This window comes from Bos taurus, chromosome 14 (genome assembly GCF_002263795.3).
Source record: "Bos taurus isolate L1 Dominette 01449 registration number 42190680 breed Hereford chromosome 14, ARS-UCD2.0, whole genome shotgun sequence".
Taxonomy (NCBI): Eukaryota; Metazoa; Chordata; class Mammalia; order Artiodactyla; family Bovidae; genus Bos; species Bos taurus.
In genome coordinates, this window is record NC_037341.1 from 81,825,892 (window position 1) to 81,842,883 (window position 16,992).

Below are 16,992 nucleotides of genomic sequence, written 5' to 3' on the forward strand. Positions count from 1 at the left end.
TTTATTTCTCATAGGTTTTTTTCTGGAGTATTTCATATTTTAGTGTATTTTGAACAAAATGTGTCTTAGACCTACTGACATCTTAAAGACTTCTCTTTCCTCTTTTCGTTTGGAATCTCCTATTCTCTAGACCCCTTGACCTCCTTTTTTTTTTTTTTTTTGGATTACTCCCTTGTTTGGTTGGAGCATGTCTTGCATTAGCTTCCTGAGTAAAAGTTTGTTCTTGGGGCATACAGTTTTCAAGCTCTTGCATGTCTGAAAATATCTTTACTAGATTGATAATTTGTCTAGACTTCCAGGTTAAAAATTGTTTGCCCTCAGAATTTTGAAGACATTGTCCCCCGTCTATTTTTTTTGGCCACTTGATATGATATGTGGGATCCCCATCCGGGGATTGAACCCACACTCCCTGGCCTGGAAGCACAGTCTTAACCACTGGACCACCAGGGAAGTCCCTGTCCCGTAGTTTCCTGTTGCTGTGTTCCTGTTGACAAATCTCATACTAGTTCTTATCCTTTAAAGTGGTCTTTTTTTAGTTTGCTTTTGCCCCCTTCTAGAACTTTTACCTCCAGAAGCTTTGTCTCTGGAAGCTTTATTCTGAATCTTAATGTGTGTACCCCCCGCTTTCCACTGTCTAGTGTATTAAACCGTGTACTTGATGAGCCACATCAGTACAAGATTCACATTTCCTAAGTCTGAAAATTTTTCTTATAATATAATTTTCTTTAATATAATTTTCTTACAATATAATTTTTCTTATAATTTTCTTTAATATAATTTTCTTATAATTTTTTCTTTAATATAATTTTCTTTCACCCATTTTCTTTCTTCTTCCTAGAACTCTTGTTGGTTATATAGCAAGCTTTTTTTGGATAGAATGGCTGCTCTTTTTTCCTGTTTCCATATTATTTTTGTTCTAGTTTCTGGGGGATGTCTTGCAGTATTTTTTAATTTTGATCTCTCCGTGCTTAATTTTAAAAAATATTTTCATGGTCATTGACTGTTCCTTTATCAGATCATCCTGTACTTGTTTCATGAGTATAGTATCTTTTCTTATTTCTGTGAGAATATTAATTGCTGGTTTGGTGATTTAGTCGTGAAGTCATGTCTGATTCTTATGACCCCATGGACTATAGCCCGCCAGGCTTCTGCGTCCATAGAAGTTTTCAGGCAAGAATACTGGAATGTGTGGCCATTTCCTTCTCCAGAGGATCTTCCCGACCCAGGCATTGAATTTGGGTCTCCTGCATTGCAGGCCGTCTGAGCCCCCAGAGAAGCCCTTGTGAGAGTATTAATCCCAGCAAACTTTCTTTGTTACCTGGAATGCTTTTGCTTCTGCTGGGCTCCTTTTTATTTTTGCTTGCTTTAGTCTTTCTGTTTCATCCCAGACTTGGCTTTTAGTTTGGGGGGGCCTAGTAAATAATACTTGTTTCCCAAATTTGGAACCAACTGAGAAATAAACTTAAGAAACACACTGATGGAGATAAATTCCTAGATTGAAGGATATGACTTTTTAGAGCTATAACGGGTTTTCTGCTGCATATACCCAGAATTGAATTTACTCCCTGAATGATAGCCAGAGCTGGGCAATCACAGATCAGGCCTGCTGTGGCGGGGCTTTCACCACCATACAGAGGCATCCTGAGGATTTGCTCACTCAGGTGGAAGTTGGAAAGGGGAGTTCTGATCAGAACATGCCTCGTTTCTTTTCCAGACCAGCTCAGTGGGTGATGGGAGGGAGCAGGAAGCTGGAAGAATTGCTGAATTGAACTCTTTACATGTCTGAACATGAGACCATGAAATGTAGAGTTCCCTGTCCCCTCTACCCCTTTCATTAAATGTCTGGTGATTTTTTTCCCCCCTGTCCTGTTTTAACTGGGAAATTTTATGTGTCACTCTAATGTAATATTTGGCAAGCTTCAAGAGTGGTGGAGTAACTATTCAACATTTTGTTTGTGAGGTCCTCTCCTTAATTCTACCGTAGTGTCAGTATCTAGCTCTTTTCTCCTGGGGCATTCAGTTTTTCAAAGGGAGAATCCTTTCATCTTTGCAGTGGGGCATCTGTAGTTGCTGTCTTTCTGGCCACCGGGTTGAAAGTCTGACCTTTCAGTATTAGCCTCTGCTTAATCTTGTAGTCTAACCCTCCAGCATCAACACCAGCTTTTTTGTTGTTGTTCGGTCGCTAAGTTGTGCCTGGCTCTGCACCCCCATGAACTGCAGCATGGCAGGCTTCCTTGTCCTGCACCATCTCCCGTTCCTGATAGGCTGTGATCTGAGGTTCCTCCTCCTCTGTTTCTACCCCAAAATGAGAGCAGAGTCATCTGGCTTGAGGGCGTATCCATTATCTGTCTTGCGGGACCTTCCTGTTTCGGTTAACCCTTTCTCTGCTCTGCTGACTCAGTTACCACTCCACCATCATCTTATCCTCCAAAATTCGTTGAAAACTGCCGTCATTTAGTGTTTATTCTTTTGTTGTCCTTTTTTAATTCCTCGGTTGTGATTCTGAGTTTTGAGTAGGAGAGGGAATAGACGGACATGACCAGACCACCACGCTTAACCGAGAGTGCTGCAGGTTTTATTTTCACGTGAGCACCCACATAAGGCCGTTCTTCATCCTCTGCGGTGTGTTTCTGAAAACTTCTGTAAACTTGTTTTGACTGTTGCTCACCTTTTAGTGTTAACAAATTACTCTGTTTCACATAACTGGAAATTCTTCTATTACCTTCAAATGAGACTGAAAGGAAAATAGGCCTACACAAGAATGCTGATTTGCTTGAGAAATTCATTTCTTTTACTTTTGAAAGTATTTCCCCTAAAATACAGTAGCTCACAGGGTTTTAAATAACAGTTATATTGTTAATCATATTGATTTGTTGTCTTATAGAAAGGAGAAAGTTGGCAAAGCAGCGTGAGGTGATTTCTGTGGATGAACTCAAAAGTCTGCTAACATGCACAAGGGAACGCTTTTTAGGTCATTTTGATGCTGTTCTTCCTAAAACAAGTCTAATAAAGACAGACAAAACGTCCAGTATGTTACATGGTAAGTTTTTGTTACTTTAGATAGTAGTCCTTTTTTTGTGTGTAGCATTTATGAGAGTTATTATTAAAACTTATAAAATGTATTGATCAAATCAAAATCTATCAAATTGTAGCAGTAATATATTTGTGTGTACAAGTATGTGTGTAAATATCAATATGTTGTATTTTTCATCATTTAGACATTAGAAATTTTCTGATGACTTTTTTTGTTAAGCACGTTCAGTATAATTGTTTTTGAGCGAAGGAGAAGCACTTTAAGGTAATTCCTCTTAAAACTGTTACTAAGCTGCTGGAATGGATGGGTTTCTATTAAGCTATATTTTCATAAGGTGAGAAAAGTAGAACTTACTAAACTTAATGTAGTTAAAACTACATATAATAAGATGCTCCACACTTGCCATTTGTTATAGTAGGAAGTCACCAAACTTACTGAAGGAGCAGGAAATCATTTCTATATTAACTTGGCATTTCTTTCTGTTTTCCTGCTTTCTGTTCTAGTGATGAATTTGCATGGAGTGAAGCTCTTCAGGATTTAAAAAGGACGCGTTTAACAGTTGCCTGGCATTGTAAATGTATAGGATAATTTTTTGTTGTTATTCTGTGAAAATCATTTTTATCCCATACATTAATAAGAAAATGGCCATAGAATCAAATTAATAATAATGTTTGTTGTGTGCCTTTTCTCTATTTGATGCCAGGAAGGCACACAAAGAATTAAAAGTTTGGGTGGGTCCTTGACTTTCAACAGGCTTATGATCTAGTTAGAAAAGAATATCAGCACAGCGTCTCGTGCCATGTGTGAAGGCCAGGCCTTTGGGGCGAGACGGCCAGGGCTCAGGCCTCAGCTGAGTGCCTTTGGGCAGGTTCTTCAACCTCTCCATGCGTGGTTCCTCATGTTTCAGATGGGGATAATAATATTACCCAGTTATTATGGGTAATATTATGGCTTAGTATGAGGATTAACTGAGGTGATTCCTGTGAAACACTTAGAATGTAATCATCTCCAAAAGCTGTGACTGGTCACTCATGCTGCCATTATAGCTGCTGTTACTATCAGTGCACCTTAGTCACCAGGTCACTCCTGTGACTCACAGGAGTGCTTGTCTGCCCCTTAATATTTAGCCTATGGCATTTACATTTATATAGGTTGCATACTCAAATTTAATAATTTATATTGTAATATTTAGGGGGATAATTAATATTTACTTTTATTTAACATGGCTTGTATTCTTCTGTGAACATAGCCTGTAATTGTTCAGAACTACTAATGATTTTTTTCTTTATCCATTTTTTGAAAAGCCATGCCAGCATTGTAAAGCAGATTATTTCATCATGAAGCTTATTCTTCCATGAAATAGTCCGTATTTCACCACCCTTATTAAGAAGCAGGAACTACTATACTTGGATGGTGTTTGGTTGGGGCAATCCAGTATAGACATTAAAAATATTTTTAACTATTGAAGACTAAATAGTTTAAAAGTAAAGGGAAAATGGTATGCAGTTGGCTTCTGTTTTCATCTGTGATTAATTTTTTTTTAGTTCAAAAATTTCTTCCCAAATCATTATCACTTTGTAAGACCCTAAAGTATAAAATGGGTATTTTTTGTCAGGGTTGACAGTTAGTCAAACAGCTAATGTCCAGTAATTTTCAGTCAATTTATTTTGGAATCCATTAGTACAGTTAGTGATTTTGTCAGTCTTGAAACATTGAGATGTCCTCATAATTAATATTGAGAATGGAAGATGGCCCTCTGTCTTTAATGAGAATTGTAGATTATCCAACAATCTCAATGTTAATTCACTGCACCATACTGACCAAAAAGATAAGACACTCTTACATATAATACTTTATTAGTAGTAAAAATAGCATTTAATGTTAGTGATTTACTTGAAAATGGATATGTTAAAGCATCTTACATTAATATATGTGAGAATTATTTCTAAAGTAATCTTTACCCTCAAACGTCTTAAGTTATTTATGGTATTATTGTACTTTTGAGAATGAAGTAATCTTTTAAAAATATAAATTTTTCAGGATATTGGTGCTAATTCCTCTTTCTAATATGGAGATCGCATATTATATCCCATATATTCTCCACAGAGTTGTCTCTTTTTCATTTAGAACTAATTTCACAAAAATAACAAAGTTATGCTTTCATTCCCTATGAGTCCTTGCAGTGCTAATTCCTCTTCTGAATTCTAGCCCATAACTTTTATTATGAGGAGAATGTAAAATAAAGCTCAATACTAATTTTTTTTAATCATTTCCAAAAAACTTTTCTATGCCATTTTGCATAGTTCAGGTCATCAGAGACACCCTTAATAAATGCCTGAGGCAGGCATTGCACAGTTAATCCAGCTGGTTCTTACGTGTGCATCTACACGTACACATCTTTATATGGCGAAATCCAGTGTGTCAGTACCGTTCAGTACTCACATGTGTTTCTTTCTCTTCAGATAACAGTTCACTGGAGCTTACTTCTTCCCGCCTAGTGGAGACTAATCCTCTGGAGTGGCCAGAAAGGCATGTCCTTCAAAATTTGGAAACTTGTGAAAAAGCTAAACAAAAAATGAGGTAACGTTTAAATAGCTTATTATTTTTTATGATCTTTATTTTTTCTTAATCCTTAAATTGTGTTTAGGAAATAGTAATTTATGGTTTTATTGTAAAGGATATGTGTGCTTACTGTAGATAGATAGATGGGTAGATCGAGATAGACTGTTGCAGAGTAAGGTGTCCAGGAAATGCTCTTCCCCTTCCATATTCTACTTGTCCTTTCTGGGTGTACATAATCACAGGTAATAGGTTAGTGTATGACTTCCAGAACATCTTCCACAGAAGTACAAAAACATATGAATATGAAAGAGAAATTTTAAAAATATAGGAGTGTGTGTGTGTGTGTGTATGTATGTGTGGTCACTCAGTCGTGTCCAACTCTTTGTGACCCCATGGACTGGGGCCCACCAGGCTCCTCTGTCCATGGGATTCTCCAGGCAAGAATACTGGAGTGGGTTGCCATTTCCTTCTCCACAGGAATGTGTAAAATAAAGTAAAAGTACTCTTTTCCTTGAGGCCGTTTTAAAATGTTCCTGTTTTACATTTTTATGTTTGTATATATTAACTGTCTCTAAGAGGCAGAGTTTGTTTTTGCTTTGTTTTTGGTTTAGTATATAGCAGGCACTCAGTACATCATTGTTGAGTGGTGGAAGAATGGAATAAAGAAAAGGAATTTGACTCTGTTGCATTGCCCTCCCAATATTGCAAATCACGTTCATATTTTTAGCTCCTCTGCTGAGAACATTTATCACTTCAGATCTGTCTAGTCAAAGGTATGATTTTTCCAGTAGTCATGTATGCATGTGAGAGTTGGACTATAAAGAAAGCTGAGCGCCAAAGAATTAATGCTTTTGAACTGTGGTGTTGGAGAAGACTCTTGAGAGTCCCTTGGACTGCAAGGAGATACAACCAGTCTATCCTAAAGGAAATCAGTCCTGAATAGTCATTGGAAAGACTGCTGCTGAAGCTGAAACTCCAACACTTTGGCCACGTGAGCAAAGAGTTGACTCATTTGAAAAGACCCTGATGCTGGGAAAGATTGAAGATGGGAAGAGAAGGGGATGACAGAGGATGAGATGGTTGGATGGCATCACAAACTCAATGGACATGAGTTTGAGTAAACTCCGGGAGTTGGTGAAGGACAGGGAGGCCTGGCATGGTGCAGTCCATGGGGTCGCAAAGAGTCGGACACAACTGAGTGACTGAACTGAACTGGTAACATTTTGTTCATAGATATCAACAAATATTTACTGAGTACCAACTGTGTGTTAGGCTCTCCTGTTAGAGCTTGCCTTTTAAGAAGGAGAGACAGTCAACAGAACTCAATAAGCAGACAAGTAAACACAAGGCTTGGAAACCTATCTGTGTGTAACGAATGAGGCTGCGGGACTGAAGGAGAGTGGTTTTATTTGTTGGCATGGGAGGGATGGCCGGGGCGGGCACCCTGAGGAGTTACGCTGGAGCTGAGATCTCATGGGTAAATGAGCAAAGCATGTGAAGGCACTAGACCCTTACAGGTGTTCATGCGGTCTTTGGATCATAAGTGCCTTGGTAAGCTTTTCATGGATTTTCTGTCAGAGTGATGTGATCTGATTTTGCAAAATAACGTACTTTTTTGTGGTGAATGGATTGTGGGAGGAAGATAGTAGGAACAGACAGATCACTTAGGTGGCTTTTTCTGTAGGCTGAGAGGTAACTTTGAGTTCTAACTAGAGCAGTAGTGGAGACAAGTTTGGAGAATATTTTGGTGCTAAGCTAGGGAAAAAAAGAAACTTCCTGTTTTTTTCCTGCCCGTTTTCTCTGAGAAGAGAGAGAGAGGCATCTGAGACAGTTTAGATTTCTGGCTTGAACAGCAGGTGGGTGGTGTCCTCATGGTTTGAGGAAGATGGGTAAGTTGAAACAAGGGTGGGTTTGGGGAGAAAGATCAAGAATTCTGCTTTAGGGATGCTTTATTTGACCTATGGATTATGCATGTGGGCATATTAGGTGGAGAAATCTGGGAGTTTGTTTGGAGTTATCACCAAAAGGGTTTCTTTAATATATGCTAGTGGATGAGATGACATGGTGAGGCTGTATAGAAAAAGAGGAGGGTGTAAGGCCGTTCCCTGGGGCTCTGTAACATTCACAGCTCAGGAGGAAAACGCCAGTCTAGAAAGAAGATGGAGGAAAGGACAGGTTGCCCATGAGACCTTGGATTTCCTGCTCGTCGATTTCAGATTGTGTGTTTCCACTTCCCGTTGTGAAGGACGAGGATGGACATCCCTGCTTCTCTTTACCTTTTATCCTCTTTCTTCCTCTGCACCTTATGTTATTTTGCAATAGATAATCTTTTTTTCCCTTAAAGTTATTTTTCTCCCATTTTTCTGGCTTGATACTCTGATTTGGACTGACCCTGTCTACCTGCACAGCTGTTGTCCTGGTATTTCTTTTGGTTACATTTCTAGATTAGATTAGACCTGTATTTTCTTGGATCTCATATCTTAATAAGAAGTCTGATGTGACATGGATTTTTGTTCCTTAATAGGTATTTTATTCTGTCTCTGAAACTTTTAGAATTTTCTGTTTTCCTTAATTTTCTGAAATTACATGAGGCCCTCATGGTGTGCAATCTTTTGGTCTTGAGGCTTTTGCCTTTTTATTAGCTCTTGGAAATCAGTTCAGTCGCTCAGTCGTGTCCGACTCTTTGCGACCCCATGAACCGCAGCACGCCAGGCCTCCCTGTCCATCACCAACTCCCGGAGTTCACCCAAACCCATGTCCATTGAGTCGGTAATGCCATCCAGCCATCTCATCCTCTGTCATCCCCTTCTCCTCCTGCCCTCAGTCTTTCCCAGCATCAGGGTCTTTTCAAATGAGTCAACTCTTCGCATCATGTGGCCAAAGTAATGGAGTTTGAGCTTCAGCATCAGTCCTTCCAATGAACACCCGGGATTGATCTCCTTTAGCTCTTGGGAATATTCTTCTATTATTTCTTTGATAGTATTTGTCCTTCTGTTTTCTTTCTTCCTTATTTGTAATGATCTGTTTTACCTAATTTTAGATGCCTCAGATTGATTTTTCAATTATATTTGATTCTTCTTTCAATAATCCATGTCTTTGGACTTTCTGGGCAGCTCGGTGGTAGAGAGTCAGCCAGCCAACACAGGAGGCACCAATTCAGTGCCTGGTCTGGGTCGGTCCCGTGTACTACAGGGCACTTTGTGCCACAGCTGCTGAGCCTGTGCTTTAGAGCCTGTGAACGGCAACTGTTGAGCCCGCATGCCACTACTGCTGAGGCCTGGGAGCCCTGGAGTCTGTGCTCCACACAATAAAAAACACCGCTACGAGAAGCTGGCACCTTGGAGCTAGGAAATAGCCTCCGTTCTCTGCAACTATAGAAAAAGTCCATGCAGCAGCAAGGACCCAGCACAGTGAGAAAAATAAAAAAAGTTTGAAGAATGATTCCATAAAAAAAATCATAATAGTCCATCTTTTCATCTTTTCTGCTCTGCATTCTGGTATATTTCCTCGACCTTTACTTTCATCTTTTCCAATAAGTTTTTGGCAGCTATTAAAAAAATTCCTAATAATACTTTTTTGTTATCTAATCTTTTTTCATAGCAACCTATTCTTATTAATAATAAGAATTGAGACGATACTCTAAGGATATTAATTTATTAATTGGAATTTTCTTTTAACTTGTCTTATCTGTTCTTTAAATGATCCCATTATCCTTTAGATCTGTATCATTTGTTCCTCTGCTGTTTTTCTCTTCTGTGCAGCTTTTTAGTATCTGGTGGCCCTTGATTGTTCACAGCTGAGAATTTAGTCTTAGACTGTTTGATGTTGGTAGTTGCCTACATTTCTCTCTATATGTGTGGTTCTGTTACCTGCCTGCTGTCACCAGAATTTATCCTGGGAGAAGGGAGATGAAGGGCAGCTGGGGGGAGGTAGCTTGGGTGCTTTCAGTTCAGTTCAGTCGCTCAGTCATGTCCGACTCTTTGCGACCCCATGAATCACAGCATGCCAGGCCTCCCTGTCCATCACCAACTCCCGGAGTTCACCCAGACTAACATCCAACGAGTCAGTGATGCCATCCAGCCATCTCATCCTCTGTCGTCTCCTTCTCCTCCTGCCCCCAATCCCTCCCAGCATCAGTCTTTTCCAATGAGTCAACTCTTCGCATGAGGTGGCCAAAGTACTGGAGTTTCAGCTTTAGCATCATTCCTTCCAAAGAAATCCCAGGGCTGATCTCCTTCAGAATGGACTGGTTGGATCTCCTTGCAGTCCAAGGGATTCTCAAGAGTCTTCTCCAACACCACAGTTCAAAAGCATCAATTCTTTGGCGCTCAGCCTTCTTCACAGTCCAACTCTCACATCCATACATGACCACAGGAAAAACCATAGCCTTGACTAGAGAACCTTTGTTGGCAAAGTAATGTCTCTGCTTTTCAATATGCTATCTAGGTTGGTCATAACTTTCCTTCCAAGGAGTAAGCGTCTTTTAATTTCATGGCTGCAGTCACCATCTGCAGTGATTTTGGAGCCCCAAAAAATAAAGTCTAACACTGTTTCCACTGTTTCCCCATCTATTTGCCATGAAGTGATGGGACCAGATGCCATGATCTTCGTTTTCTGAATGTTGAGCTTTAAGCCAACTTTTTCACTCTCCACTTAATTTTCATCAAGAGGCTTTTTAGTTCCTCCTCACTTTCTGCCATAAGGGGGGTGTCATCTGCATATCTGAGGTTATTGATATTTCTCCCGGCAGTCTTGATTCCAGCTTGTGTTTCTTCAAGGGCTGTATTCTGGGGGTTTCGCCGCTGACGGTAGGACAGGCACTTAGTTCTGGATCTTCAGAGTGCAGTTTTTCTCTTAGAGGTAAAAGCATGAATCTAAGATGTGGAGTGGGAGGGTGTTCAGGTAGAGTTCTGAAAATGTATCAGGTGATGGCTGCCCATTGCCACTCTGAGCTCTGGATTAGAGCCTGCCTGTGGTTTCCTGGGAGACGAAGACGTAGTCTGCCTTCTCTATAGGTTCCTTGTAATCCCTGCTGAGGAGTATTCTAGTCATTCCTGGAATTCATTGAACCCTTTGGTCCACTCCTCTTCCTTCTTCCTTTTTGAGCCCTGTTATAAACTTAGTGCCTGGTACTTCAGCATTGTGATTTTTCTTCTTTTGAATGGAGAGGTTAATGTGTATGTTTGATGCATCATCTTGAACCAGAAGAAGCTTGTTTGTAGTTTAGGTGTAGCTCAAATACCACCTTTCTCTTAAGGCTTGTATAAATGCTGCAGTTAAAAGACTGTGCTATTACTTCTTTCATGAGACTTGTTTTATTGTGCCTTTCCTGCCTCATTCTACACTGATGTATTTATCTCCTTTCGCTCTCCTTCCCTCCTTTTTCCTACTTTAAGTCATACCTGTACACAGTCATGAACAGTGATTAGGGGTCTATAAATTATTATCAGTGAACTTTTTTTTAGTACCTCACGGTGATAATTACAGAGTAAATACTCAGTACGTATTTGTGGACACTTCAAAATATGGGAGGATACCATCTGATTCTTGGCTGGAAACCAAAGTTATATAGTTTCATAATTTGTTTTATGTTAAAACAGATTCAGCTGAAGAATAACAGACCATTACAGAGTGACATTCAGAAATCATAAGGATTTGGTTTTATTTATTTATTTGGCTGTGAGTGAAAGTCACTCGGTTGTGTCCAACTCTTTGTGACCCCATGGACTCAACCATCCCTGGACTTCTCCAGGCAAGAATCCTGGAGTGGGTAGCCTTTCCCTTCTCCAGGGGATCTTCCCAACCCAGGGGTGAAACCCAGGTGTCCCGAACTGCAGGCGGGTTCTTCCCCGCTGAGCAGCAGGGCAGCCCTTGTTGGCCGTGTTAGGTCTTTGTGGCGGGGCGCTGGCTCCTCTTCGTGGTGGGGTGCCAGCTCCTTGTTGGGTGCTTGGGCTTCTTGAGCTTTGTCACGCAGGTGAGGCTTGCTGCTCCGTGGCATGTGGGATCTTACTTCCCTGACCAGGAATCGAACTTCTGTACCTGTACTGGAAGGCAGATTCTCAATGACTGGACCACAGGGAAGTACCAGGAATTTGGTTTTAGACAAACTCAGTCACCTGTTATGTGACTTTGTTGACTCATCTGTAAGATGGAGATAACAAGCCCAGTTCTACTTCAAAGTTCTGAAAATTTAATGAGATAATGTATGAAAAAATACTTTGTAAGTTTGGAAACACTAAAAAGTGTTGTCAGTGTGTCTTGTTTTGTTTTTTACTCAAGATGTATCTTGTTGGTATACTTTATCACAAACGGGGCTTTTAAATTTTTCTGATATTTTTGTGTCCTGGGTTCTATGTAAATGCAAAGTATGCATTTCCCCATCACAACTGGACTGTCAAATGATTGAGAATAATATTGGTTAAGATTTTGTTAGTCACTGTTAGAGAATGGCTATATAGAAATTAAATTGACCTCATCATGTAGTTCTTACCCTCCTGGGATATAGCGTTTTGAGTGTTTTCTTGTTTGACTGTTTTTATGAGATATATATTTTCAATTTAAAAATAAAGGGAATGAGTAGAAGAAAGAGACACTGTTGTATAGAAATATGTCTTAAGGCCATAATGTCAGCATTTTAATTGTATAATTATCAATAAAAATGCTTGAGTGATTAATCAGGAAATAGTTGAATTAATACAAAGTCAGGAAATTAATGTTCTGTGCAGGTATTGAAAGATTTTATTTTTGCTTTTGTGACAGAGTAATAGTATGATTTGTAACTCAATGCTTGAGAAAACCTGTAGCATTCTCTGCTACTGTTTTCTTCTTTCCAGTTTTTAAAAACTGAGCTTTTTGGGTTCATAGAGTGATAGAGTAGAATTGGTACCTAATTCAGAGTCAGGCTAGTTCTGATTCTGTCATTTAAAAAATCTTGGCACCATGGGTCTGTAAGGCACTATTGTGTGGTAAGAATAGTTATCGTTTTTTAGGCTTGGTATGATACGAACTTTACAAAGTTCTTATTTTCAGGTGTTAATTTCATTTTGAGATAAGACCTGTCCTATCTTTTTCAAGGGAATTTGTGAGGATTAAGAATATATTGTAGGGACTTCCCTGGTGGTCCAGTGGTTGGGAGTCCACCTTGCAATGCAGGGGACACAGATTCGAGCCCTGGATGGGGAACTAAGATCCCACATGCTGCAGAGGAAGCAACAACTGAGCCCTCTCACTCCAAAGCCCATGGGCCACAAGGAGAGCCTGTGCACAGCAACAGAAGATCCTGTGCGAAGCAGCTAGACCTGATGCAGCCAAATAAATAAAAGTTAAAAAAAAAAGAGAGAGAATATATTGTATGCAGTTTGAAAAGTGTGAAGTCCTGCATATATTTCAGGTATAATAACAATTAGTATTTATTCATAATGTCATAATCATGGCTAGAAGAGATCTTTGAGAAATATCTGATTACCATCTCATTTCATGGTTGTGCTTTACGTAATCTTTGAAGTTTATAGAACATTGGAACATTCGGTTTCTGCCTGCAGAATTTACAATATTATGGGGCTTTGGAACATACAAGAGAGTTTAGATTTAAATTTTATAGATTTGATGACTTCACACTAATAATGATAGTGATAGTATGATAATGATAGCATGAATGTAATCAATCATGCCAAATATAAAGAATATAATTATGTTTATTTTAGTTAAGTAGTAACATTGTTTTGACATGATAACTGCAAGTTTTCCTGTAGCCTACATACAGATTTTTGAAAATATGCTTTGATTCTAAATGATTTACAAAGATTTTACTTTTTTTCTTTCTTAAATGTGTAGATCTTCAGTTTTGTGTGTGTGTGTATTTTTCTGGTTTCTGTTCATAGCAGCTTTTCCTGACCATGGAGAATTCTAATCTGCTTTTAATAAATCTACATAATTTTTTTTTCTTCTCAGAACTGGTTCATTACCTCGTTCATCTGAACAATTGCTGGGCCACAAAGAGGGTCCACGGGATTCAGTCACATTATTGGATGCTAAAGAATTGCTTAAATTCTTTACCTCAGATGGATTACCAATTGGAGATCTTCAGCCTTTACAGATTCAAAAAGGGTAAGTTATAAACTTAGAACTTCCAATTAATTTTTTAAGGAATCATTTTAAAAGCACATTGCCTCTTATTTCTTCAGTTATGTGTTTAGATCTAACATCCACTTAGATGTTCTGTGCCACTTGGACAAAATCTACAAGTTTGAGTGTTTATCAGTTGGCCTTAATTCTCACACGTCAGCCTAATGTTCTACTCTTTGTAGTGTTGAGTATAAAGGAAACAGGAATAATAAAAACCACCTTAACATATTTCTTATAGAAGTGAGCTTCTATTTCGTAGACAGATAGCAATACTTTTTCAAAAAAATTATAATTTGACTTGCAAAAAATTTTTTTAATTCTCTTTTCTATCACTTTCTAGTTTTGACTTTACTACTAAATCATAACATTGTCAGTTATGCCTAATAGTAGCAAAAAGGATAGCCTTTCAACTGAGAAGAATGGGAAAGTATAATAAAAATGATTTTGAAACTATACCAAGTAAAACTCACTGTCAACTTGAATAATTTACAACTAATTTGACTTCCAAGACAGCTTCCACTAAGTTGCTAATTAATAAAATCAGTTCAGTTCAGTCACTCAGTCGTGTCCAACTCTTTGCAACCCCATGAATTGCAGCACGCCAGGCTTCCCGGTCCATCACCAACTCCTGGAGTTCACTCAAACTCACGTCCATCGAGTCGGTGATGCCATCCAGCCATCTCATCCTCTGTCGTCCCCTTCTCCTCATGCCCCCAATCCCTCCCAGTATCAGGGTCTTTTCCAGTGAGTCAACTCTTCGCATGAAGTGGCCAAAGTACTGGAGTTTCAGCTTTAGCATCATTCCTTCCAAAGAACACCCAGGACTGATCTCCTTTAGAATGGACTGGTTGGATCTCCTTGCAGTCCAAGGGACTCTCAAGAGTCTTCTCCAACACCACAGTTCAAAACCATCAATTCTTCGGCGCTCAGCTTTCTTCACAGTCCAACTCTCACATCCATACATGACTATTGGAAAAACCATAGCCTTGACTAGATGGACCTTTGTTGGCAAAATAATGTCTCTGCTTTTGAATATGCTATCTAGGTTGATCATAACTGGGTATTGCAAAATCGTGACATGAAATACTTGTGAGATTTGAATACCTTGTTCACTGCCCCAGTTTCTTCTTGTTAATCCATTTTTCTGAGAATCTTCCAAAGGACTTTAAAAATTATAGAACATTTTGATTACTTTTACAAAGCTTGTTTTGGCAAGTAGGACTCTTTGCGACCCCATGGACTGTAGCCTATCAGGCTCCTCCATCCATGGGATTTTCCAGGCAAGAGTGCTGGAGTGGATTGCCATTTCCTTCTCCAGGGGGTCTTCCTGACCCAGGAATCAAACCCGGGTCTCCCACATTACAGGAAGATGCTTTACCGTCTGAGCCACCAGGGAAGCCCGAATTTAAGGGTTGATTTTGGAAAGAATTTATCATGTGCGTGGTCACTAAAGAGAGAGAGAGATGGGGAGCAACTTAGGAGATATGATGGTCTTAATAGTTCTGAGTTTTAATGACTTAATGATTTTAATGACAAAAACAGTATAATTTTAGAGTAATTTTCTTATAGCTTTGAGAGATTGATAATCCTTTCTGTGGGAATCAAGAAAGGGAAGAATTATATATACATTTTCATCTATTTAGTTATTGGATTCCTGTCCTTCCAAATTATTAAGCGTGAACTGGCAGAGTCAGATGGGTTTGCCAAAACTGAATTATGTAGGTTGTACTCTTTTTGACCAGAATGTCTTCGTAGCTGCAGTGTCAAGGAGGGATACTATTAATTCTCCCTGTAGCTTACCAGTGATTTATCTAGGGAAGTTTTATATAATTCCTTGATGTTAGTAAAGAACTGTGTCATTATCAACTATATCTTGTGTTAAAGTTGAAGGATGAGCTTTCATGGTAATGACTCAAGGACCTGTGGGCTTTTATTAACTGTCTACTGAGGAACCACCTGAAAAGCAATATTAAGCAAAGTACAGGAACGACACCTGTACATATAAACGAAGTATTAAACATTGACAAAATCCATACTTATAAAGCATTTCCTTCAGAAAGAACAAGGTGTGAGTAAAATTAAACACAAATAGATAAAGTTGCTGGGAGAGATTAAAATAAATGGAAGACAACGTGGTAAAAGAAGGAAGTGAAATGCTAGGCACCTAAATAGTTTTATATTACAGAATTATTCCCTTGAATAGCTAGTCATAAAATACTGGGATCATTGCCATTTATTAGTGTTACTTTATGTGAAGCACTTTAAATGAATGCATTAGAATATAAATCCTGGTTTTCAGGATTCATTAACTTGCATATGTCTTACATTTTAATGTAATAATTTCAAATGCTTATCTTAAACTCTGTAGATAATATTCAGTGTCATATGGGCAGTTTTCATTACTAAAGCCAAGGGGGGGGAGTGTGATAGTGAATTATTCTTGATACTCCACTACCTACTTGTTTTTCTGTTTACCATTTGTAAGTCTTCTGAAGTCAAGCCCCTGGTGTCTCCTTCTGCCTATTACCAGTGTAAAGAAACTTGAATAATTCTCCCATTCCTACCTCTAACCTGTTCTGAGCTCCAGGAATCATGATGCAGTTCATCAGAACAGTGCCTCCCAACCCAGGCAGAGAAGGAGGGCTCTTCTTAGAATAACTCAGAAAGCTTAACCTGACTGTAGGTGCCGACGTGGAGGGGCTGAGCATGAGTGTTTGTTTAAGTTCACCACGGGACTGGTTCCGACACACCTGCTGATTGGAACCAGCGTTAGAAGAAGAGCTGAGATCAGCAGTTAGTCTTTATATCCACTGATGTTTAAAAGGTCACTGATTCTTAAAATAGGCGTCAAAATGACTGTTCCCATGCATAGAAAAATCTGGATTCCCCATGTGGTATAGTAGGAACTAAATACCTCTTTTGTTACTGAAGATTTGAGTTTGACTTTAATTATTCCACTGCAAGAAAAGAATTTAACTGTTAATAAATGCATAAGCAGTTTACTACACCAAGAATAACATATGCTTCAGGAATAATGCTGCTTCTTGAATTTCCCCTACAGATCATGTTCTATTCTTCATTTAACCATTTCTCAGAATAGTTTTGTAAAATAAGTAATATTATCATATTTAGAAGCTTGGGACAGAGAAAATGTAAGTGACGAAACCCCTAGGCTTAACCTTACTTCATTTTCTTCTTTGGCTTCCTGATATAATTCAGTTTTAATCCCATATAATATCTAGTTATAGAGAAGGAAGTCAGACTTCCTTCTT

General features: G+C 38.9%; 1 protein-coding gene across 3 annotated transcripts in view; it reads left to right on the forward strand.

The window, feature by feature from the left end:
* Positions 1-16,992, forward strand: part of MTBP (MDM2 binding protein) — a 76,575-nt gene that overhangs the window by 39,096 nt on the left and 20,487 nt on the right. For all 3 annotated transcript variants that reach the window (XM_010812245.3, NM_001193177.1, XM_059874280.1), the window contains 3 exons: positions 2,885-3,040; positions 5,497-5,614; positions 13,547-13,702. In XM_010812245.3, coding sequence (XP_010810547.1) covers positions 2,885-3,040; positions 5,497-5,614; positions 13,547-13,702 — 430 coding nt within the window. The remainder of the gene's footprint in view (positions 1-2,884; positions 3,041-5,496; positions 5,615-13,546; positions 13,703-16,992) is intronic.